This window comes from Argiope bruennichi, chromosome 11 (assembly GCF_947563725.1).
Source record: "Argiope bruennichi chromosome 11, qqArgBrue1.1, whole genome shotgun sequence".
Classification (NCBI taxonomy): Eukaryota; Metazoa; Arthropoda; class Arachnida; order Araneae; family Araneidae; genus Argiope; species Argiope bruennichi.
The window spans coordinates 100,397,339-100,424,064 of NC_079161.1; the positions used below are offsets into that span (position 1 = coordinate 100,397,339).

Consider the following 26,726-nt stretch of genomic DNA (forward strand, 5'->3'; position numbering starts at 1 on the left):
GTTAGGCATTACTAATGCCACGCAAATATGTAATATGTCTGAAGTAGCATAAATAATTAATATTATCTATTCATAACTGTTTTTGCAGCATAGAATGCCAATAATCCGTTCATAAATATAATTAATAATAAATTATATTTAAAAAAATTGAATTTTACTATCAAAGAGTAATGCTTATTTCTTTTTAGATTCAAAATAAAACTGTAACATTTAAATTGCTTCATTCCAAATAATAGAGAAATTTCAAACTGAGGCAGTCATATTCTTTCCACTAGATGGCGCTCAATAACTTCTTTATCGAGTTCTCGAAAATATTCCAAAAAGTAGCTGCAAATAAATTCTATTCTTTTCCACGAAACTATCAACTTTTCACTTTCTTCTTGTCCAAAGCATCTTCCGAAACGTAAAGTAAGCCAAAATGTAATTTTATCGAACTTCGAAATATTTCACCGCATAAAAAAGATCGATTCTTTTGTAACCAGTTCGATAATTGAAAGGAGGGATGCGAGTCATTTTTGTTATTTTGTTCGCCGAACAGAATCTACTTTTGCTAGGTAAATGAGGCAACTCCTTCGACTCTTGACGTCACTTCCTCCGTATCGAATTGCTACCAGAATATGAGAGAGGAAGGGGGGAAGTGAAAAAATATTTTGTGTGAGTTTCGTTCGCTTTTTACACATTTTATGAATTTTATTTTGTAATAATCTTAAAACGAAGTAATTCTAACATTTTTTTTTCCGATAAATTAGTTGAAATGTTTCATCATATCGATTTTGCATTTCTAATCAGTATTGAAAATAATTTCCTTATTTATTTTGTACAACGAAACTTCATTTTTTTTATGATTTTATTATAGGAAATAGAGCATGAATATGATTGTCGGTTTTATTTCCTTCATTGAGGTAATGGCCTTAAAGTGCTGCTCGTAGATAAAAAAATGAAAATGAGAGCCATTTATATGAAAAAGGATTAAACTAATAAGAAAATAAACACTAACAATAGAAATTATTTTTCTTTTAAAGAAGTGTAATATTGCAAATAGTTTAATCTCGGGATTTTTTATCTCAATTTTTTTCTCTCATTTATTCATTATTTGATTGAAACGTTTGCGCAACTCTTACTTCTACTTATTTCCTAATATTATCTTTTTTTGAATAAAAAAAATAATGACCTTCTCTGTCTCTCTCTCTCTCTCTGTGTGTGTGTGTGTGTGCGTGTGTGTTTGTGTTTGTGTGTGTGTGTTATAGCACCATTTTTAATAAAAAACTTTTTGTTTCTTATTTTTAGCAAAAGCTGACTAGTAAAGAATATAAATCTCAGATAATAACATAACTGGATTTCCAAAAAAAAAAAAAAAAAAAAGCATCGTTATTTCGTATCATTCTAGGAACACTGACTGTATAATCTTTAAACATACTTTATTAATTTGTTATTAAATTTTGCCTGGTTTTCTTCACCTCTTTTATTTATAAGTATGAATCTTGTGTAAACCTCTGTTCGAAAGAAATTAAGAAATACATATATCCTCTCTTATTGTGATCTCTTTTGATTTTGTAACTCATAATTCGATTAGCTAATACTTTTGACCCTAGATTTACAAGTGGTGCCATCCTGCGGGACAGTTGTGAATTACTCTGCTGGACTCGTTCGGAGCTGCACGAGTGCGTCTTCTCAATCAGGCTTTACACGGCTGGGTGATTTGGTCAGCACGGCGTGGTCATTCCGGTCACGATGTGGACTCGTTCGGGTTCCAAGCCGGACTGCACATCAGAAAACCATCGGTTGTCTAAGGAAGAGAGGTCATTTTGCGCTCGTCACTTGAATGCAGTCAGCTGTAAAGATCAAAATGCATGCTTACCTGCTGAAGGAAATGCTTACAAAGGGGTTCAAATCTATCCTACCATTTGCAAAGATTGAGTGCCGGAAGTTTGGTAAAAAGTTTATCATCGTGCATCAAAATAATCACTTTTTTCACTTGATGAGCCCTTACAAAATAATTTATCAAAGGGGGAAAAGGATTTATAGGAGTAAGAATAAAATTGTGTGCGTTCTCGGCCACTTTCTCGAATTTTCTTTTTCTTCTTGTATGTATATTCACTTTCTACTAGAAAACTGTAAAATAATCAGTTAGTTTTCAGTTGATGTAATCTTTGGCTAAGCTGCTCCACAATCTTGGAATTAAAATATTTGCATCAATTTATAAAAATCAAAACATGGAAGATCTACAAAATCCAAATGTCGAAAAGCGTAAAAACGTGAGTCATGAAAAAGGACAACAATGATGTAAGGTATATATGCTGATGTTGATGTTTATATGTGATTATAAAAGCTAATATTAAAAAAAAAAAGTTAACACAAGGCGTTTTGGAAAGCAACTCGCTCAAATCATATTGAGATTTATGAAAAAGTACAAGACGCTGTAAAGAAAATCGTGGACATTCTGCAAGAATGTGTAAAACAGACATAGGACTGTCACAAATTGAGCAAAATGGTGTTAGACCCTCCGTCAACAAATGTCGATGGGTGAATCGAGTGAGACCAATAAACAACTTGGTCTCCAGTTTTCTGCAGGATAAAGTGGAACAGAGATTTAATTTTGGTTAAATAAGGCCCTTTTTTGTGTGAGTCACTTGTGGAGGTTCAAACTCATCCTGGCATCAGCTTGATAAGTGAAGATATTTTTACTTTATAATAGCGAATAAGAAATAACAAAAATAATTTAGTGTTTTTCGGATATACGGAATTCTATGGTTGCTAAGTACTGAAAAAGGATTGTACCAACTTCATATTCAAGGGATTCGTGGTACCAAAACTGTGGAGCGAGGAATTTTGATGCCATTTGAGCAAAAATATCTCTTGATACGATATTGTCAATGTAGCAATGGCTGTTTAGCACATTTTCGGTGGCTCCTTCTCAAATTTCCAATATCTCCCCAAGCGAGATATTCTCTTTCGGAATTATTTTTCTAGATCCATATTGCTAGCTATGCTGAATAAACTTTAGAGCCATTTACTGATGGCGTTGCAGACAAAGTAAATGAACTTTCTGGGGGGGGATTTTAATTCCATGAAGATGCGTACCCCTTAACGAAAAGAAATCATAGGTTACTATTTTTTAAAAAAATGTTTTTCGCAAGTTATTAGTAGTTAAAAAAATCTTTCGAAATATAGGGTATTTCGACTTGAAGGTTATTTTGTAGCCATGCATTTATGCAAAGTGTTGAACAGATATCGCTTGCATTTTATAGATCAACATATTTTCATTCGAAGAACAGGGAAACGAATCGAGAAGCTACCTACACGTGTATTCATATTAAACGAAGCTAGGGTTCAAAAAAAGGTTTTTGTCCTAAATCATATACGATGATGATGTATTCTACGCTTTACAGCGGTAGAGGGGGCAGTAGCGTCTGAGGGTAAAGACCTCTCAGAAACAGAAGACAGAAGTCTGATTTCTAGCTCATATGAAGATGACCCTCACACACTTGTTTCCACAACCCCTTTTTAAGAGAGGCTCATTCACAAACTTCACAGATAGAACACAGGGTAAGGAACAACCATTCCCGAACCAGGACTCCCAGGTCATGGGAAAGACGCGCTACTCTTAGAAAGGACGCCGGCATGAAACATATTTAAAGAATCAAATTTGATAAACAATGCTTATGTCCCGAAGCATCAAAAAAATAATCAAAGCACCAGCGATGAACTGCAAAATAAAATGAATCTGACGAATAATGGAGTATGTGGTCATCTCAAAATTATCCGATTTAGCAGCTCATGCCCCGATCCCACATACAATGATACGTTCTGTCACTGACCAAGAGTTTAGATTTAAGAGTGGCTTTTAATAAGAGAATTCAGAAGCAACATTAACATTTTTACACTTTCAAATGAAATGAGAACTTGCTCAGTGTTTTGCGCTTCTCCGTGTCTCCATGTTTGAGGTGCGCCTCAGCACAATGGGAGGACCAAAAATGTGAGATCACTCCAACGCGTCATACTCATCTGTTATCTCGTGAAATGAGCGTACAAATTTTTTGTTAAATTTTTACTCCTTTTAATTTATTTTAGATGCTGAAACTTTTCTGTGGCCTAAATTATAGAAAATAAGGATGTTCAATTTTGGTAATATCGATAGTAAATTCTAAAAATTGAATTGCAAAGCAATCAAGAAAATTCAATTATTTTTTTTTAATTTAAAATAATTAGAGTTTCAGACAGTAAAATTAAAATCAAAATTTTATTTAAGGTATCCGATAAATTTGGAGACGAATTATTGAAAAATGATACATAAACTTTTTTTTTGTACCAGATAGCTAACACATACTATAAAGGTCACTATTAAAAGAACAAAAAATACGCTCATTGCCTTTAGGTTTTGAGAAAAAAAACACAGATTATTTAAAGAAAATTTAGCAAAATTTTTAATGTTAGGAAAAACAAAATAATTTGAAAATAATTTAATTTTTGTTTCACAAAAATATATATCTCAAACTACATAAGACTTCGAGATAAAAAGTATTTTAATATATAAAAATTTTATAATCATTTGGAGTCGCCGTTAAGGATTTTTTTGTCAAAATTTGTATATGTTTTGAACTTAAAGAGTCTGTAAAACATGTCTGAATGAAGGTATCTTAAAATCCGCTGTCAATCACATCTTCAACGTTTTTTGGATACATGCATACCAAATTTCAGGAAATTTTATAGAATTGAATTTGAGGTATCATGTTTTCTCTGTATCAATCACAATGAAATATTCATTCTTTAGAAAATTCATTTATATATCATATTTGCAAATTAGTTCATCCAAATGTGCTTGAAACAAATGTAATTTTCACGCCTTTTTAACAGAAACGCAAAAATTAAGCAAACAACGGCTGAGAAGGTAGAGAGTTAATGTAAACATATCAAATATTATTTTGGGAATTTTACAGTAAAAATGAAATAAATTACTCATTTTCGGTTAAAATCATCACTGTTTCCGATATCGCATTTATTTGTTATGTATTATTGAAACTACTGTATCTATTGGTCTATCTTACATATATTAATATACGTAATAATATGTGTTAATAAGGTATTAATATATGTGTTTTATCTTCGTAAATAAAACACACTTTAAATCTACGAAGTTTGGACTTTATATTCAGATCATAAAAGTAATTAAAAAATTTTCGGGAAAAAACATTTTTGCAACCTAGTCGGATACCTTAAATGCTAATATGTTAGAACTGCAATAATATATGTTTTCAAAAATCGAAAAACCTATTTTAAAAATGATAATTCTAAATATTTGTTTTACCAACTGTTTCAATTAAAACTTCTGATAGAAAATGATTGATTAAGCGTATATTTGTAGCTTTCAAGTAAACGTTTTTCTTACAGTTTTTAACATGGTATCAACTTAATTTATAATCATTACATATCCGTTTCATAAAAGATTCCGTTACGGTGCTAGAATACGAAATAATTTCAAACGCCCGAATTACTAATTAATTTCTTACAATCTTCTTGTTTAGCTGCTTCAGAAATGTTCCGTTAAAGTTTCCATCTTAATTGCATCACAAGATTCAAATTTAATCCTTTAATGGTCTCAGCAGTTGTTTCTTAATTGCTTCAGGGCAACACTTGGAGACCTCACAACAAATATGAGAGATAATTTATTCATTTAGCGCTTAAATTCAAGAAATATTCTGACGTCGAAATTCCTGAATGGATGCTTAGTAACATATTCTTGCTACTTAGTTGTTCCAGATATCGTCTGCAACTACCTGAAAGTTGATATTTAGCTATCTTAAAGAATTACAACGCAACTATTACAAATATCCACATTTCTTGAAGATAATTTTTAAGTAGCTTGTATAAAGTGAAACATTTTGCTAATTAATTATTTTAATGTTCCAAATTCAGTTAATAAAATATAAAATTTAAATATAATTCTTTGAGTTGAATTGAATTAATGTTGTGACAATTATATTAAAATTTATTTTTCAGTTAATAATTTGATAGATGGAACATTATCTACTATTAGAAGATTCTTATTCGGTTCAAATAAATTGTATTAATCCTCAGTTATTATAGTTTAGTTATATTAACGTCCCACTTTTAAAGCAACACTAGGGCTATTTTGGGTTGAACCTCGTAATTTTTAACCTCGGTCAGATGACGAAAACAACAAAAACCTAAAATGGCACCCTCCTCTGCAAACTTCCACACTACATCAGCAGAAGGCCGTTTAGCCCAGACGGAATTAGCGTGCACCAGACAAGCTTGTACGCCAGTTCTTTCGGTGGAATCGGGTCTCGAACTTGAAATCCTGCAGTAGCGAAAGTGGGATCTTACCACCCGGCCACCGCAGCCCATATTAATAATCAAACCTGTTATTATTGCATTATGGAATGATAAAATTCTTTAATTTGATACGAAAAAAAACCCTCTTCCAGCAATTTTAAGGAGAAATATAGCTTTCAGTTCCTTCTGGTACTGTTTGATGGTTTTCGAAGATTACAATAACAATACAATAACAATGCAATTAACAATTCAATAAAAATACACTACAGCTAATAAATTCTTCAGGATGAAGGATAATTGTTAATTAAAAAAATATAAATACTCTCTTCAGAAAAAAATATGAAATATTGTTCGCACTAAAGTTAAAGAAAAAGAACATTTTTAATTAATATTTGTGTTTTTTTTAAACTAAAGTTACATGTTTAAATTTTAAAATAAATTTGAATGAAGTATGTTAGAAATATATTGCATTCTTAAAGAAATATATATTTTAGATTCTAATTATATCTTATAAGTTATTTCATGACGATCATAAAGATATGGAAGTGCAAATTATTCTGTTGTTATCAAAGTGCAAATTATTCTGTTGTTATTAATTTCATGACTGCTAGAATTGTCTTTCAGCAGTTTGTATATATTTTTTTTTTCATTTTAAAGATAATTCTACAATAATTTGATTGTAATACGTTAGAAATGTATTATTAATTTAAGTGGAAGTATTTAGAATATTTTAAATGAACGAAAAATAATTCCCTCAATTATTTTTGGAAAAAATTAGAGGAGTTTATTTTACACAATGACCAATTTTGAGCACCGGAATTCCAGCATAAAAGGATGAATTGATTGTGCTAAGTTTTAAACCTCCATTAATTTTAAAATTCTCCTAATTTCGCTGTTTATTTAATGAATAATCACACAAGTTCACAGTATAGAGAAAGCTACGCATAACCCCTTCATAATTAATTGGACAAATATATATTTCAAAGAATGAAAGGACAAATACAAATCGTTCAAAATACAACTTTTGCTCTAAAGATAGAATTGAAATAACGTAATTGAGTCTTAATTTGTCATTTACTTCTCTCTACAATAAAATAAAGCAATTTTTGTAAGATTTTATTTAACAATAGGTTCTTTCCCTAATAAACACTGGTTTACTATCTTGTTGAGAATGAGAAAATATTGTAATCGTTAAAAATAATTACCTCGAAATATTGAGAAATTTAAACGCTTAAGACCATTCTGACTCAAACAGCCATTTTTATAGGGTGTCCCAAAATTAAAGCAAGATTTGAATTCTCCACCATCCGTGCAGTAAAGTGTTGGCAACCCTATTAAAAAAAACATCTGGTAGCTGATAGTTTAAGGTTAATAAAAATTTAGTTCCACGATAAAACAACCTGTTTTCATTCTTGATCAATATTTCAAAAATAATGAAAGTCTTTGAAAATTAGGCCCTTAGATAGTGGGATTTAATATCAATGGTTATTTGGAGTCAAATGTCTAAGCCAACAAGCCGACAAGCAGGCGTGCATTAAAGGAGGAAATTCAACGCTGCATCGACGAAATTCAGTCACATTTATGCAAATGAACATGGAAAATTTCGCCAAAGAATGCTCATATGCCAGCAAAATCGTGGAGGTCATTTGCTCTATGTGTTGTTTTGTACATTACAATATCCTGTGTACTTTACAATTCAATAAAAAGATAATAATTTAAAGAAAAAAATGTGTGTTATTTAACTTAAATCTTGAGTTTTCACGTTTTCTATCATGTCATCCTGCATTATGACTACCCTTAAACTAACAGCTGTTTAATGGTTTTTTAATACGATTGCCGACTCTTTACTAAACGAATGGTGGCACATTCTAATCTTGCTTTCATTCTGGGACACCCTTTACTTTAAGGTATTTGATATACAGAGAAACGATTGTAATCGTCTCAAAAAATTCGACTAGAAACTTTGTAGAATCTCCACGTTTTAGATCTGCCGGTGTCTGAAAATGCATTTTTGGCGTTATGTCCGTCTGTCTCCGAATTTGTTAACTCAAGCACGTTTTGAGACAAACAGAATAAAATTTAATTCATAAACTCCAAATTTGTATATTTCGAATATTGAATTTCATCGCATTCAATAAACGTTTGTCTGTACGCTGTTCAAATGCGAGATAACACGATGAATACAACACGAAGATAGCTTTATATAGATAAATTCGGTACTAAAATTTAAAATATAAATTATAGATACGAATCAAATTTCAAATTAAATATGTTAAGGAATTTACCATTTGTCTATCTTTAATGTCATAAGCATGTAAATGCGATAACTCAAGACTGCAATGAGTTAAATGCTTGAAATTCGCCAGGTGATTTTTGTGATTACATTTCTATGTTAAATTTTGATTCTTTTGGTCAAAAAAAATCCAAAATATTTAATCAGTATACTGGTGCTTCTGCAATAACGCATTCAAGCGATTCATCGAGAAAGATCGCTTGCTATTATTCTCGATTGTAATTTACTGTTTACGAATGGTGTACGGTTAATAATACAAAAGAGTATGCGAAACACTTTTGAGAAGACCACCACACTGGTTATTGATTTTACATCCATCTCTTAATGAGCATGAAAGAACATAGATGTAATGAAATTTGATATGTGGTATAAGCATAAAATTTATAGATCTATATTAAATTTTGGACGGGTTCTATCCGAGGAAATCTGTGAATTTGAGTATATTTCAGCAAGGCATAAAAAAACACGATGCTAGATGGATGAATTTGGTTTTAATTCTACATTGCTGATTCCCATCAAGATTTGTATAAAATGCATCATTCTGTATTGATCTCTCAGTTCATATTCATTGTGTGGGGATGATTCGTAAGCGGGATAAGTTAAATGTGTGAATCGCGGTACACAATATTTTTTTTTCTAAAATTGTTGATATATGCTTTTTTTATAAGTTAAATCTGTCTACTGGTCTCTTTCGTCTTTGTTTGTATACCCATGTATATATATATATATATATATATATATATATATATATATATATATATATATATATATATATATATATATATATATATATATATATATATATATATATATATATATATATATATATATATATATATAATCATATTTTAAACTCTTAATTTAATCCAAATTAATTTCCAAAACTTTACCTGAATTTAGCCCTTCCGAATTTCATTCTAAAATATTCTCTTATTTCGTGATCCAATTCCACTTTCGGTTTAATTAATCCCTTTGTAAAAATAATGCGCCATCAGTACTACGTATTAAATGAAAGTGATACTTTTGCCCTTCAAAAGGTGTCAAAGGTCGCACGTGTATTGAATTGGAGCCTGGCCAGAAATCCAATGTTATATAAGGCTAGTGATCATCTGTTTGGTCTTTTTTTCCTTTTTCTTACTTATGTGTGTACCGCGTTGCGTTTTCTTGTATATAATCATGCCTGCCACTCGGAATAGAATAAAACGGAATTAAAAATTAAAAATACCAAGTCTCTTCACTGCTTCGAACCTACTTCAACCTGCATTCTACTTCAATAAAAAAATGTTACATATATATATATATATATATATATATATTGACTCAAGTGTATAATAACCAAGTTGAACAAAATTCGATATATAGTCTTGAGTTCAAAATTTTCGGTATCCGCTATATTTTATATTAATTTTATTAATTGGAAGTGGTAAAAACTGCATATTGGATTCTCTTCATTATAAAATACAAACTACGAGTAAAATGGTTTATATTGTTGAAATGCATGCAACAATATTTGCACTGGCTAAATATAAACTTGGCAAGTTTAGTTAAATTACTGCCCCGTTCTAAAGTATCACTAGGGCTATTTCGGGACGGATCTCGTAATTCTGAACGGTGGTCAGACGACACCAGCTGACATCCCCACTCCCCAAGGTTTCGCACCACATCAGCGGGGCAACGTTTGGCCCCTAGGGATTGACGTCCACCAGACCCACTTACACGGCGGTTCTTCCCTGGAATCGGATCTCGAATCTGAAACCTTCTGCTTCCAAAGCCGAGACTTTAGCTCCAAACCACCATGGCCCTATAATCTTTGCAAAAAGTGATTGTTAAATTCTATTGCCTTTGTTCTTACAATTATAATTATTTAATTATAAGTAATCTATAAAGCAACCCATCCTAACTGATCCATTTTTGTATAAAGTTAGCATTTTTGATCCCAAACTCATTAAATGGCAGATGCCGATTGCATAAATGTGTCCATTTAGGGATAAATATATAGCTTTTTCCATACTGTTAACATGAGGGATAATTGATAGCATGCGATTGTGTAAGTGCAATATGAGGGACGTACGAGGGTCATCAGCAATCATAGTCTCCATCGACTGGTGCTGGCTGATGGAGGTGGGCAGCGAGACACCCCCCTTCTTATCCAAGGTGCCGAACGTCTGTAGCTGGCTGCCCTCATCCAGACCCCGATCAGCGTCACAGCTCCGTTTCCGCCGCGTCAGGGAGTGCTGCAGTCGGACCTGTAAAAAAAATCAGTTCATTAAACAACAGGTTGTAAATTTTATTATAAAGAATTTGCTTTAAACACTGAAAGACATGAAAAAATTTCTTCTGATTTTGCACAGAGGCTACAAAGTTGGAATGATTAGAATACTGATTATTGATGGTCTTTTTCATCATCCCACAAATAAAATATTATAGTGAAAAATCTAAAGTTTACATACTAGGGTCTAACGTTAATTTCTTAGTATATAGTGTCTAATACTACGGTCTAATGTTAATTAATAATTACTTACTAGTACATTGTCATAATACTAATTACTAGAATATAGTGAAGAGTCAAAAGTTTACGCACTGGAGTCTTGTTTTAATTTATGTTATTTAATACCAAAGAGTTAAAAGAAATTTACTTACTACTTAACACAAGTTGTACAATATCATAATACTAGTTGCTATTACGTAATTGTTGTTATTGGTAGTTGCTAGTAGTCAAAAGTTCAGTACTAGGGTTTTATGTTAATTTCTGTTATTTAATTTCAATGAGTAAAAAGAAGTTACTTACTAGTACATTGTCTCTCCTGCGTATGGGCTCTTCTTTGTCGTAATCGCTCAGGTATGGAGATGGAGGCTTCGTCTCTCTTGGGCAGTACAGGTCATCAATGTACGGATTGGTCATCGTTATCACCTCTGAAAAGAGCAAATAAGCCATCAAATACAAAAAAAAAAATATTCATTAAAAGCGATATCCGTGACCAAACAATATACTAACCGGTCACCTATCTATCACATGAGTAAAAGGAAAATTCGATTGGCCCAGTATAAAAAATCTTATGAAAATTGTACTTAATATGTTTATATAAATTTATATATTTATATGATTTTATACGTTTCTATGTTTTTTATATATTTATATGATTTTATATGCTTATATGTTTTTTATATATTTATATGCTTACATGTTTTATATTTGCTTGTATGTTTTTTTGCATATTTATATGTTTAATGTTTATCCCTGTGAGCCCTGACCGCCCGATTTCGCCCCGTTTCACAAGGGCCTGATTCAGGCACTTTGGGGCGGATAAATGAGTTTAAGGAGGTGAAAGGAATTTCTCGACAAGCGCTCATTTAAACTCATTTAACTGCCCTAAAGAGCCTGTCAAGCTCCTGTAGGACGGGGCGATATCGGGAGGTCAGGGTTCACAGGGTTATATAAGTTTATAAAGCTTAATATGTTTATTTATATAAAATGCTAGTAAGTGTATCTGTTTCTTGGTTTCCTTGGCGAGCACGGTTCTCAAAACTTCCCTTTCATAGGTTTTATATGATTACATTTTTTAAAAAAAATAAATGTTCAAAAAAGCTATCTTAAAAGTTTAGAGAACAAAAGTCAACCATGAAGGGCACAAAAACATCCTTTACACAGGAATGAGAGGATCTTGTGTCAAGTAGCAGGAAAACGTGCCAAATTTTGTACACACTGCTGACGATTATAGCGGACAGGCAGTTTGCTATCAAACATCGCCATTGTTATGAATTGCACGATGGCAATTTTGGCAAGTAGAATGCAGATTTTCACAATACTCGGCATACCATAATCCCGTCACATCCGAGAGCTTCATTTAATTTAGATTTGATTTGTTCGATAAACGTTCCTTTATGAAATCTCACAAAAGTTATTTTAGGATAGATTTATAATTCTGAAACATGGTAATTTCGACGAAAACTACTTCTGGGCAGTTTGAAGTTTTAAGTCCACGCCAATGAAAAAATAATTGACCTTTAATAATTATAATATGCAATGTCCCCAGGTCTCCATAGGATCACCCTATGGTTCTCGAGTTCTTAAGGGACAGACCGGGCAGTCCGTCGATTCTTTCGAATCTGCGACATTCCTCGAGGTTCTCATAGTCTGCATGTATTTACTATAATCTGATTCCGAAAATCGATAGGAAATTAACAAAAGTATAAAATGTTCACTTTTCATCGATTATTATTCTCATTTGTACATGTGGAGATTTTATGTTTTTTATGACATTCATTTTATGCTCCATTTTCGTTAAAACGCGTCTCCTGCGAAGATGCCACCGAATAGAAATAAGTTCTAAAAATATTAAAACTCAGTTTCTGTTATGTTTGATTTACATGGTATTGGCTTTCAAATCGAAAAGTTCTTTTACGAAGATATTAGGTGTCCGAATTTCTTTCTCAGTCCCATATTATGGTTAAAATAATTTATTCCATATATATTTTTTTTTAAATATAACGAAATACTTGTTGACTGAAATAAGGTGAAATAATAATAATTTACTTTCAAAAATGAATTTAAAGCTCGTTTATCTTATGAAATGATTCGCTCATATGCACACTCACATACAGAAATGTTATTACATAGAAACGATGCAATATGATAATATTATACATATGATGATTTATTTAAATGCCCTGAAGTATTTGTTGATTGAAATAAGGCAAAATACGAAAAATTAATTTTCATGAATGAATTTAAAGTTTGTTTGCGTTATTAATTTAAAAGTATATTAACACGCGCTAAAAAAATCTAATATATAAAAATAAATTCTTCCTTGTTCGCATTTTATGCGATGCCATACCATTCCTCTGATTGAGAAAAGATGTTGCCAACTTATTGATTTAACCTAGAAAATCGATGCTTTTCAAATGGTCAGTTGTATCTTGAATATTCACAAGTCCGACAGCCAAGAAATTTATTTGATTTTGCTGAAGACCGAAAAACAAAAAACAAAAATATTGTCTATCCTAAAGTACAGTTGAATAACAAAGTAAAAAAAAAAGTCAAACTAAATACTAAATTCTACTTTATATATCATTCAATTTCACTGAGTTTATTCAATGTCGACAAGAAAACAAATATCATTTATTCTATCATTCCTAATTAAACAGGATTTCTATTTCAAATTTCAAACTATATTTCCAAAATTATTTCTTCTGAGGCACTAACGCGCCTGATACCAGCTGGTATTGCATAAAAACTAACTACATCAGCTCATTAGTAAATGAGCTGATATAGTTTTTGTATCTGTAATGATATATTTTAAGCTGGCCTTTCTTTTAAAAACTATCAATCTTCAAGCTGATAACTTACGATAAAAAATATTCTATGTTATGTTTGAAAATCTGCTCAAAACTTTAGTAAAATTCTGCAATACTTCACTATTTGTATGACTTTCTTCATGCATGAAAGATATTTTTTTATATATACATCAAGCAGTTCGGAAAAATATAATTGTCTTTTCATAGTGGACGATGATTGTATTATCGTATGCTGTCTCATTAAAAAAATTATTATGAATTGTTTTCTGCACTTATTTATTACTGTTCTTGTTTTCCAAAATCTATTCAATTCTTTTACTTTTTCTTTCACAAAAAAACTAATAAAGGAAAATTCGTTTAAAAAAAATAAAGTTTTCCTAAAACCATGCTGCTTTCACACATTTTATCTTTTAGGCATTGTTATTTTGAAATCATTTATCAATTTGGGGTTTTTATTTGTAGCTCACAGCTTACTAGAACGAAAACAGTCTGTCTACTCTGACATTTGTTGAGTAGATTTAAGCAATTTTTAATTAAATTGTCTGTCTGATAAATTTAAGGATTATTGGCAAAGGATTACAGAAACAGCTGGTCCCAACTGATAATTTTTTCAAACGAAACCGGTAGAAATAGAAACTTAAGTTACAATTAATTTTAAAAAGTACAAAAAAATATAATAAAAACTTTTATTAAGAAATTTTAAATCAAGTTAAAAATATCTTTTTCAATTTTCCAAAACCTTTTTGTAAAAGGCACTTTTTTGATTTAAGCTTTGAAAGGGATCTTTTTTGGCAAGTTTGATAATTATGGATAAATCATTATTTCTTGCTGCACTATTCTCTAATTTAAAATGTTATTTTCAAGTTTTCTTAAATTCAATATGCCGGTACCGTATCAATTTAGAAACATTATTTTTGCACTTTGAATCTGATATGAGATTATTAAAAGAAAGATCAACGTTATTTTTCAACGTTTTATCAAAAATAGTTTGAAGCTTTCAACTTTCATTTAATCTAATTTAAAATATGAATTTCAAATCCATTTCCTTTATTTTCCTGCAGACAATATATTTACTGAGATTTTCAGATCTAAAATTGGACTTCTTGCAAGATATCGATATAAATTCAATTTACTATCTCAATGAACTCCATAAGCTTAAATGATGTTTAACGGAATGTGAAGCTATTTTTGGCAGTTGTTGGGAATGCAAGTCAATTGTTTGATTGATTCACCATTGAAAAATTGCAAATTTTCATTGAATTGTCTACCTTAAATTTTTTTACAAATGAGAGGAAATGAAAGAAAGGAAATAGCATTCAATTATCTTCATTTCATGCAAAGTCCTAACAGCATGATCGGTACAGTACTCACTTTCTGACTTTCAGGACACAAGTTCGATTTTAGCCACCTTCCTGTAACTTTCATTACAAATCTATGTAAATATTGGTGGAAAAAAATAGTTAAAAGTGATATTTATAAAATTTATTTTTTCAACTCATTTCGCTTTATTTTTCCAGTTAATATTTGTTTAATAATATTAACGTCGCGTTTTAAAGAAACACTAAGTTTACTTTGAGGCGAACTTTGTAATTTTAAATTGTGGTCAGAAGCCGAGGATGATACCTGAGTCGGCACCGCCATCCGCTCCAAACTTCTACACCACAACCTCGGGAGGAGATTTGGCCTTTACTGATTTAACGTGCACCAAGCCCGCTTACATGATGGTTCTACGGTAAAGTCGGGCTTGGTCTTACCACCTGACCACCACGGATCGCTTTTCGTCTCGGCCAAGTTGATTTGTAGACAATAATTTTATTTTTTTCCTCCTCCTTAATACTAGTGTGTGATCTAAATTTAAGCAATATGTTTCCCTAAGGTGTTTACGTTCATTTCTATAACTTTCCATCCAATGGGACTTGTTAATAATATTTTTTTAAAAATAATTTATAAGTTCAAATCGTATTTTCCAAACATAATTTACATCTTTGTTCTGTAGTATTTAACAACGGATTAAAAACAAACTATTAAATATTTGTTAAAAATAGAAACTGCTTGTAGTAAGTACAATGAGAAATATTTCAGAATTATATTTAATTAGACTTTTTAATAATAGATTAATAGAAAAAAATTCGTGGTAATGTAATTATTTATACTTAAATTGGAAGTAACGTTTTACTGAGCCAGTTATGAATAATTAAACATCATATAATAAAGCTAAAAATGTCCGCGAGTCAAAAGGATGCCTGGAGTACTCAAAGTACTGATTGTGCCCGATACTGTTCAAACGCTCCAAGAGTCCTTCATTAGAGTACTTATTTTTGTTGTATATAGCTGACCACCTCGACATTACTGAACGAAAAAGGGTCGACAGGATTTGTTATGGCCGAACCCGTTGGAATACTCTTAGTAACAAAAAACAGTTTTCATTCGTAGGTACAGCACTTACAAAATATACATTGTCTGTGTTACTTTCGCTACAACTTTTAATGTTACTTTAACCATGCCTAAGTTATTATCTTGAATGATTTTTAGCGGTAATTTTATTGTAAATGTAAATGGAACTATGTTTATTTTAATAAGGTGGATAAAAAATTTTTCAAGGCTCTTAAATTACTACTTCATAATCGATCAAAATGCCGTCAAATTTAAAGATAAAAATGGTGAGCATAACAAAGCCAACTGACATTGAACATTCTTGTCTGATATTCTGTCATTATTTTTAAAAAATGTTTTAAACATCTTTAATTGATAATTTAATCATTTTAATGGATCCATCCTTTAATTTGTGATTTTCTGTTTATGAATTCTTTTATCAGTAGTAAACGCTGTCCTATTAGAATTTTTGCATGGCTCATGTTTTGAAACATCTGCTCTTCATTTCCATCGAATGATAATCTATAGAATACTTAAACACTTAGCAGAGTTTTTAGTTCGTTATCCTCCGGTATACGTAAAGGTAAGGATTGATTCATTGCTATTGAGAAAAGAAAAGTTTAAATAACCCCATAAGTGGGATAAAGGCCCACATATTTTGTCTATTTATTTGTTCAAAAAAGATAGTAAGCACTTTCATATTTTTCAACTAACCCCATAAGTCATTTAAAAGGCCAACAAAATGTGTCTATGAATTTGTTCAAAAAAGATGACAAGTACTTTCCTATTATTCTGCTAAAATCCTCGTAGAAGAAAAAAATGTTACATTTCGTTTAAAAGATTATTAAAAGTACTATTTCTAATATTTAATATTCTATGAATATATTTAGAAATAATTTGTGGCCATTCCTATTATTTTCCCATATTGTATTTCATGGCTCTTTTCCTTTGCTACTTTGCTCTAAAGAACTTCCTTTTTTCTGAAAACACTGATTCTACGGAAAATTAAACAGAACAATACTTTATTCTAACAGTTTCGCTGATGACAAGTCTATGAGAGCCCTTAATACCTGCAGCTTGAAATTTCCGTCTAATAAAGCCGAACGTGAGGCGCGACTCACAACATTGTTTCTGAATACAGAGCGTTTATCTGAAGTGTATAAACGAAATAAGCACGTACTCAAGTCAGAATTACGAAAGCAAAAGTTGTCTTTTGTCATTGCAGCACGCTTAATATTCCAGATGGAAACGGAGAGAACAAGTTTGGGTCGCATTGCAAGGCTCCATCGGTTCATAATTCTTCGGTGAATTGATTAATGTGGCTTACTTCGCCGAAAAGAAATCAGTTTTGCATTGGAAACGAATTTCTTGACAAAACTCTATTCGTAGCAATGAATCTCTTTTATATTTTAAAAGAATCATGCAAGAAAAATGAAAAATATTGATAATAATGAGAAAAATGACTAGCACTGAAATAATTAAAAAAACTTTTAATTTTGAGATTTCTTCTCTAAAATCAATGTTTAACCATCAGGAGTGGTCTGCCCAAAACTTTCTCTCACACTGGCCTTACATGGCATTGACTTACAATAGTTAAGAAATATTATATTTCGGTGTGAACTTATCATTTTTACTGAATCTATCGTGTCATCCTTAGCGAGTTATTTGGAGATTAAACCCTAACACAGCGCTTCTCAACTTTTCAGTATTCGTGGCCCAGTTTTCAATCCTAACTTTCATCGCCCCCCCTTACAATAAAATGAATACAACAATAATGTATAGTGAGTATTTTGGATTCTGTTTTTCAGTTATTTTTAATTTACTGCCAAAACAAGAGTAAAAGCGAGCCAACGTTGGCGAGAAACCACATCTTGCATTTTGGACAAGCGGACAGTGGACAGATGAAGCGAATGAAAGCGGTGAAAATTTAAATATTATAATTGAGATGAAAGTCAAATAGGGCGATAACGTGAAAAGAATATGAAAGTAGAAAAAATCGTCAATGAAAGTTAACCTAGACGGGGTGAGCTAAAATTAGAAACGGGAATACATTTTTTAGAATAATAAAAGAAATAAAATAGAAGCATAACAAAACAAAAGTGAAAAAAAATAGGAATGTTTGTGCAAGGAAATCCACACGACCGAGGTCGTCCCGAGCATGCGCGGAGTAAATGTTTTCTCATAAGAAGAAGAAAAATATTCGATAACGCAAGTTTCAATTCCAGCCAGATTCATTCGAGTCGATCCTTTTATCGCTATCGAATCAATTGTGAATGTGTATGTTATATATGTTTTCGTGTTAATTGCAATTCACCATATTAAATATTCACGGCAGCAGATTTATGCAGACTCATGAATAAATTTTTAAGCGGAAGTAAGCAAGCATTAGACGATACTCAAGCATCAACAAGTACACAGACGTGTGTGGTTCCGAAAATAAAATCAAGGAAATATTCCCAAGAATACTTAGATTTTGGATTTACCAGTACTGAAGTAAATGAAGAAAAAAGGCCCCTGTATATCATTTGCTCAAAATTGTTGGCCGCAGACAGCATGAAACCTAATAAAACTAATATCGTTAAACGACATCGTTAACGACGTAAAACGTTATATCGTTAACGACGTAAAACGTTCCTAATATCGTTAAACGACATTCGGAAAGGCTTCATAGTGAGTACGTCAACAAACCCAGAGAATTCTTCGAATTAAAATTAAAATCATATAATAAGCAATAACAATCATAACAATTTGCGTGACAAATTGTTTTCAATACAGCTTGACGAAGCAATAGATAGTAATAAAGATGCTCATTTAATTGCCACGTTCGAATTTGTGGTAATATGTCAGTAGTAGAACTACTTTTCTGCAAACCAATAGAACTCAAAACATCAGCGCTCACATTATTTGCTATTTTGAATGATTTTATGAACGAGGCAAACATAGAATGGAAAAATTGCGTCGGAATATGCACTGATGGTGCTCGTTTAATGCCCGAAAGATTCCAAGATATACAAGCACTTTTAAAACAAATATCGCCTCAGTGCACACATTGCATGATCCACAGAGAAACTTTGGCTTCGAAAGAAATGAGTCCTGGTTTGAATATTGCGTTAACTACGGTTGTAACCGTAGTAAATTATATAAAAATGAGACCCCTGAAATCGAGAATCTTTTCCGCACTTTGTGAAGACATGGGTTCAGTACATTCAGCGTTCCTATTTTATTGCGAGGCAAGATGGTCATCACGTGGGAAATTTTTGCAACGTGTTTATGAATTAAGAGAAGAAATCGCCATTTCCTAGAAGAAGAAAACTGACAGGAGGCCGAGAATTTTCACGATAGTTTATTTGTGATGAAATTGAGGAACTTGGTCGACATATTCGAGAACTGAGAATGGATATTTCTAATATTAAGCCTTTCTTAGAAAAACTTTGCTTTGCAAGACAGGCCCAAGGAAGTCACTAATAATTATTAAATTTGTTTTTAATTTAGTATGTTTTGATTAAGTAAGTTGTTTTACTTTAATAAGTTATTAAATATGTCGAAATGTATTTTGTTTTATATGTGTATGTGAGCTTTCCTTTCAGTCATATTTTCTCTTTCAGTCATAATATTTTCTCTTTTAAATAATATTTTCTCTTGGATATTCTGACGCTCCCGTTCTAGTGTGCTCGCGCCCCCCTAGGGGGGCGTGCCCCATAGGTTGAGAATCGCTGCCCTAACATACTGTTAATAGTATCCAAAAACAGAATTTGTGCTTTGGACGCATTTTTCTCAACCAATTAAAAAAATTGATTCAAAACTGCACTTTTAGTCACAAAATCACACACCCAATTTGATGTATTTAAGCCATTGCGTTTTTGAGCTATCATGTTTATTTATTTTTAAAAATACAGACCGACAGATAGTTAACCCGTTGTTGGATTTAGTCCAATATTTGGTAGATGTCCGCACTGCAGATTTTAACTCTGTGCGCCGAATTTTATTTATCCGGCTCTCTTCGCTTTATGATTGTTGCGTTAACTTATATTCGAACAGCCGGACTTCGTTTGAGCAGATTTTAAGGAATATTTGATGAAAATCTGCAAATTTGGTGTGAAAGAGTATGTACTAAGTTTCAACTCTAACTCGTACTGTTTTCGAATTATCTTTACTTTAGACAGACGGACATTTTCCAAACATCTGTTTTTGAACTCAGAGAGATCTAAAACGGGGAGATTCGTCAACATCTTGAGTTTGAATTTTTTGACGACTACTATACTTTATCCATATTACGGATAGGAGAGAAATGGAGCGAAAATCATACTCAAAATCACTTTCATTTATTTAAATATATTTTATAAAAAGGCCATTAAAAATATAAAACTGTAATCAAATAAAGCAATAAAATTTTCTTCTGTTACTAAATTTTTAAAGTTCCAGACATATCCAAATATTTTTTTTTTTTATTTCTAACACCTCATTTAGGTTTAACCCTGATATAGTATCTCTGCCTTAAAACGGGTTTTTAAACAATGAAAATCTAACATATCATCTGGATTTGATAGTTTGAAATATCCTTAACCTTTCTATTTTTTCCCCTGAACTCAGACGACAAAGATGATTTTTGCATAGCCAACTGCTTCTGTCTTCATTTCTGCACCACGCCAGTAAGAGACTTTAATATTTAAAGTGTATCAAATGCACACGCATGATGAATCTTTGCTAGGACCAGCTTCTGAATTTTGGTTCGAATTCAAAGTATTATCCCCTCTTGACGGGAAATGCTCATTTAATTGAATTAATTCAACTTTCATTTCTGAGATCCTTCGAGCTCATGTAGAAGTGGACAGACGAAAGATAGTAAAGCTGAGGGATACTAAGCAAAATATGGCCATTTTTTGAGCCATTTGACCATCCTTTCAGATTTCTTAGAGAACTTTCTGTCCCCGAAATCATTTGTACGAGGGTTTATATTAAACAAAGTTTATACTTTCAATATTCAATCAATCGTAAATTTATTGAGTGCAATAGTATTTCACTCAAGTTTTCTTGTATTTGACTCTGCTTCTTTTCTTTGCATTTTAACTGGATTCTCAATCTTGCAGCTGCATTACATGATAAATTACTTTTTTTTCAGGATCTTGCATGACATAGATTCAAATCAACTGAAAGAGTCTAGTGATTCATTCCATGGACACTTTAATACATTGGTTAAAGAAATTTTTACTTTCTCGTATGCGAAGTACAGTGCAAGTATTGTAATCATCAAAAAATTCAAACAAAAAGATTTTGACAAATCTCAAAATTTTAGACCTCCATAAGTCCGAAAATTATACTGTTCCGAAATTTCCTGGGGTTCGTTCGGATAGTGGAAGTTATATGGTGTGGAGAAATCTCCATCAGCAGGCGGCAGTAGAAAATAAAACAACGACGTTTATTTACACGAAGACACACAGGACAGCACAAAGACGACAACTATATACAGCACAGAAGACGATTATCTTCAGCCGAGACGTGCAGCAACAACAGCATACACAGCACCATACAAAACAGCATACACAGCAGCATATAACAAGACAGACAGACAGACAATAGCACACAGCTTAGTACAGCACTAGCTTGACTCCGTCGCTGCTCCGCTAATCCCTGGAAGATCAGTTCTTCACCGTCGATTCCGACTACTCTCCGACTCCACTGGTCCACGACTACTCTTCTCTGTCGCTTTCGACTACTCTTCGACTACTCAATTCACCACCGTCTGGTTCACGACTTTTCGACTCCACTGGTCCAGGACTGCCCGGCAGCTGCGGCTGCTTCCTTTTATAGGTCTCAGGAGGAGGGGCTAGAAGCCTCTCAACCAATCAGGAACGTTCGAGGCGTCACTCGGTTCCTACTGGACGGATCGGGAAAATTCTCGATGTTCCGGGTATAATCTATTTTGTCGCCAAGTCGCCAAATGGTCGCCAAGTTTGTCGCCAAGCTCTGGGACCTTCTATGGAACCAACTATGCTGGGAAACAGCATCACAGGTTCGTAACAATACTTTTGAAAAGTATAAGCCAGTTTGATTGTCTGTCCTTCATCTGACAAATGAACTCAAAAATGCATTGAGATAGATGGATGAAATGTGGTATACGTCTTTACTTCAAATGTAGATTTTTATCAATTTTGAACTTTTTGAATGTCTCTCCACTATTGGAATGCAAATTAGGATGATTAATAAAGAGAACTAATTCAGTACATAGATTTCACATCTCTGGTATAGATACCCATAAAATTTTGAGCCATATCCAAAAAAGGGTTAAACGTCTGTCCATCTGTACTTTCAGAAATATGTAAACGCGAAAATTCTTAAACGCAATGACAAAATATATCAAATTTCCTTATAAAATTTTGTGACTACAATGATAGTTTTGCGCCAATTTTTTTTAATCAGTTGGATAAAACGCATGTAAAATACGGGATACTCTCCAAAATCATCCGATATATAATCAGTAAAAATGTTAAACTGATATCTAAGGATCTAGATGAATAAAATTCAGAACACTTATTCAATAACTATAGTGTAGATAACTCTAAAATGTTCAGAAAAATCCAATAAGGGATTAATTAACCTTCGGTCTGCACTTTCAGAAACATATAAACGAGATGATTCAAAAACACAGTGACTTAAATATATCAAATTTGGTATGGGATTTTGTGACTACAAATGTAACTCTGTGTAAAATGTTTTTGTTTCCTTTCAGTTGGAAAAAAGTGTGTCTCAAATACAAATTTGATTTTCGGATGCTATTAACTGCATGCCAGGGCTTCATCGTAAAAATAACTCGCCAATCATGGCACGATAGATTCGATAAAAATGCTAAATTCGCGCCAAATTGAAATATTTCTTAACTATTGTACACCAATACCAAGCAAGGCGTTCTCTAGGACAAAATTTTACTTGAAATTATACAAGAATGTTTTAGGGAAACCACTACCGCTGGTTGTTTTCAAGATTAAAACTGAATAAAATGCTCAATTTTTTTTCTAACCTGGTGGATTCTGGTAAGCGATTTCCGGTGGCTTCTCGTCTTCATCCGGAACAATGATGCACATGTCTGGATTGCCCTCTTTGCCATTCTTCAAAAGCGCTTCTGACCTAAAACAATGGGGAAAAGACAAGAAGAAACATTAGTTTTATTTCCGTGCTAATTGATTACAATCAAAGCAGATTTTTGACACTGTATTTTCATTACTTTCATGAGGATACTTATTCTTGGGTACTTCTGCATTATAAACCTAATATCTCTGAATGACCTTTTATTTCATCGAAAAATTTAATCATTCGTTATTCACATTGCTTAACATTCATATTCTTCCGTTATTGTTGTAGAGTAATTATAATTAGAAACAAAAACATGATAATAATTGTTTTATATCTTTCATTGTGGAAATTGAAAGGACGTATTTTTTACATTATTATGGTCATGTGTGGTTTATTTTAATAATGTAATTCCCAAATCTTAAATAAATATGCAACCTTTATCACTGATACAAAATAAAATAATTTTTAAGATATATTTTTCAGAGATTTTTATCTGAAGAAAATGTGAAAAAAAAAAAAAAAAACAGTTGTAATTTCTTTCAGGACCAACCGTGAAGGAAATACAGCCGTTCTACTATTTTACGTAGAATCGTTATGACTATTAAATCAATTCGTGGTACCAAGAAAATCACAAATAGCAAATCCTTAATATATTTTAAAACAATAAATTATTCTGATCAAATTTTTGTACACTTGTTTTTTCTTAAACGTTATTCCAATGTAGGATATACATTTGAAGAACAACCGTTGGAGAAAAAAATACTTCTTCTGATTTCTTGCGTATATGGGATGGATAAATGTCTTCTTTCTACATAATAACGAGATTATCAAGATATACTAGTTATTACACTCATTAACTCCTCATTATCAGGAGAACTGTTGTGATTAAGCAATTATGACTACTTTCAAGCTTTGCAAAAATTCTTGGAAATTTTAGAGAATTCTTTTAAAGCAAAATATTTTTTTATGTTTATTTCAGTTTTTAAGTTAAAAACAAATTCCAAATTCATCTCAAATTCAAGCTCTTAAAATCCCCCAAACAGTCTCTAAGAATATATGGAAGGTTAGGATACCCAATTTACGAATTCCTACTTTAGGATATACTAAATCACCAAAATTCTACTTTAAAATAAATTGCTAGATTCTTTATACTATTTACGAATAGTCTAAAGAAAACTTCTAGTCACAAAAAATGTTCTTTAAAAAGAACTTTTTCTACCCTTTTATTCCTACTAAACTCATCCCCTTACCACAGAAACATTTCCTGCAATCTCCAGGCAGGGCCTCCCCAGCTCCCCACCGGGCAGGAGCCCGATGGAAACCACTACTGCCTTAATAGCTTTCATTCAGCGCCCCCTGCTGGCCCACATCCAATTTATTCCATACCAGCCGAAAGGATTAGCAAGGGTCAACGGAAAATCCCACAAGATTTCGCGAGACTACTTCTCACGCGGATGGACGTCGGTCAAGAATCTTGTCCACTGACCACCACCTCGGGATTATGTGGGTCCTGAATTTTCGAATGTTGGAACGACTCGCTGGGGATGGACGTCTCCTAGAAAAGTCGTCTGCTTTAGTATGCCACAGGGGTAGGGCGAAGAAAGATCTACGTTATTATTGGGTTTCCTCGGGACTTGGCAAAGGGTATGATGAGGGGGCTTAAGAGCCCGAAGAGTCGTCTGATGTTTTGATTAATACAGAGGTAATATAAAGGCAATGTGATGATTGATGCTCTTTTTTTTTCTTGATAGGGGGTCTACGATGGGGTGTTTGTGATTAAGAGACAGACGATCATTCTTCTCTATTTTCGTCGGTGGAATAATGATTTCCATTCTCCCTAGGATCGCCAAAAGATCTATTTCGATCTAGTCACGTGGTGATAGATGTAACATGCGATGCATTTTGAAAGCTCTTTATTTCACTTCGAGTGTGAGTCTTCGGAAAGTTTGTAAGAAATGATTACTACCCACTTTCAAGCCGTGATTCATTTACTAAGAGATACTGACTTTGACTTCATCAGTCCTTTCAAGATTTCATTAAATCATAACATCGTGGCTTTAAAGGCTTTTTTATGTATACTTTAAAGAGTTAATTAAAACAACCGTTATCTCGAATTCACTGTCAAGAAATGATATATTATATATGTAAAACTCCTTAGACTTTAGGCATGATCAAGTCTGTTTAGACAATTTATGCATTTAAAATAATTTCCATTTCCAACAAAATTTAAATTCAAGGTGTATTTTTTTTTTTATTTTAAAAATATGCAAATAAAACATTACTATCTTAGGTTTCAGAATTAAAAACAACAACAACAAAATATTTAAACATTTGTCTTATTGTCTTTGTTGATATTGTTACAAAGGTATTTTCATATGAAAAATTACTAAAATTTATTTAATAAAATTTGAAACACTAGATGCAATTAATCTATTAAAAAAATGGAAATAGATTTTACAAGTGATACTTTAAATTTTTTTAAAAAACTAATGCATTTGTTATGCAACAAAAAAGAATTCTTTACATAATTATTGAAAAATTATATAATGCACTTACGTTTTGCAGTTCCTCTTCATGTGTCCTGAAATGGAAAAGGAGAATTAAACCTTTTAGTGTAAGAACAATAATATAAATCAAAGAATCATAAAATAAATATGACATCTCGATTAAAAATATGAAATATTAAAAGGAAAATTCTTCAAAAATATTAAAGAAAAAATATCTATGTTTTTTTAACAGGGCCAGATTATTAAATAGGCAAAATAGACAATTGTTTTGGGCTCAATAACTTTAGAAAACACAGAGCTCATGAAATTCATTTTGCGGTATTTTCAAATTTATTTAATTATGTTATTCCATATGATTTCTTTATTTAATTATAGCAATAAAAATTTTATATTTAGGAAAGTTGACTTATTCAAACTGAAATCAAATACTGTTTACATTTTGGAATATTTTCTTTCAAAATTATGCATTATTTGGTTTCTTTATTTAATTCTATTTTTATAATTCTAGATAATGCGGTGGTTTATAGCTGAAAAAAGTGATTTTATAAAAAAAGAAAAAAATATTTCCATTTTTTTATTATATAGTTTAAAATCACATATGCATATCTTAATTGTGTGTTTTTTAAATGCGATATACAGAAACTAACTCTTTTGAAAATAATCCGCAATCAACCCTTCTTTGCATTATATATTTTTTTGTGTGTGTGTCAGTGAAATAAATCAAAGTGACATAACTCATGTTCTGGATTTCAGGAAAAATGTTTAAAAAACCCTAGTATAAATATATAATAAAAACAATTAAAAAAAGTATGAAGGAAATATCCATCATCATGCAAATTTACATGTTAAGCTCAGTAAAATATCTTCAGTGTCTCTCTCTTCTGAATTTCTCTACT

General features: G+C 31.8%; 1 protein-coding gene across 1 annotated transcript; it reads right to left on the reverse strand.

Annotated features, from left to right (window-relative positions):
- Nucleotides 1-1,385: 1,385 nt before the first annotated feature.
- LOC129956467 (uncharacterized) lies at nt 1,386-23,349 on the reverse strand. The gene is made up of 4 exons (XM_056068367.1): nt 23,271-23,349; nt 11,376-11,500; nt 10,659-10,833; nt 1,386-1,786 (listed from the first exon to the last, which is right to left on the reverse strand). Exons 1-4 carry the CDS (start codon nt 23,332-23,334, stop codon nt 1,704-1,706), a joined length of 447 nt encoding a protein of 148 aa, XP_055924342.1. The 5' UTR covers nt 23,335-23,349; the 3' UTR covers nt 1,386-1,703.
- Nucleotides 23,350-26,726: the final 3,377 nt, after the last annotated feature.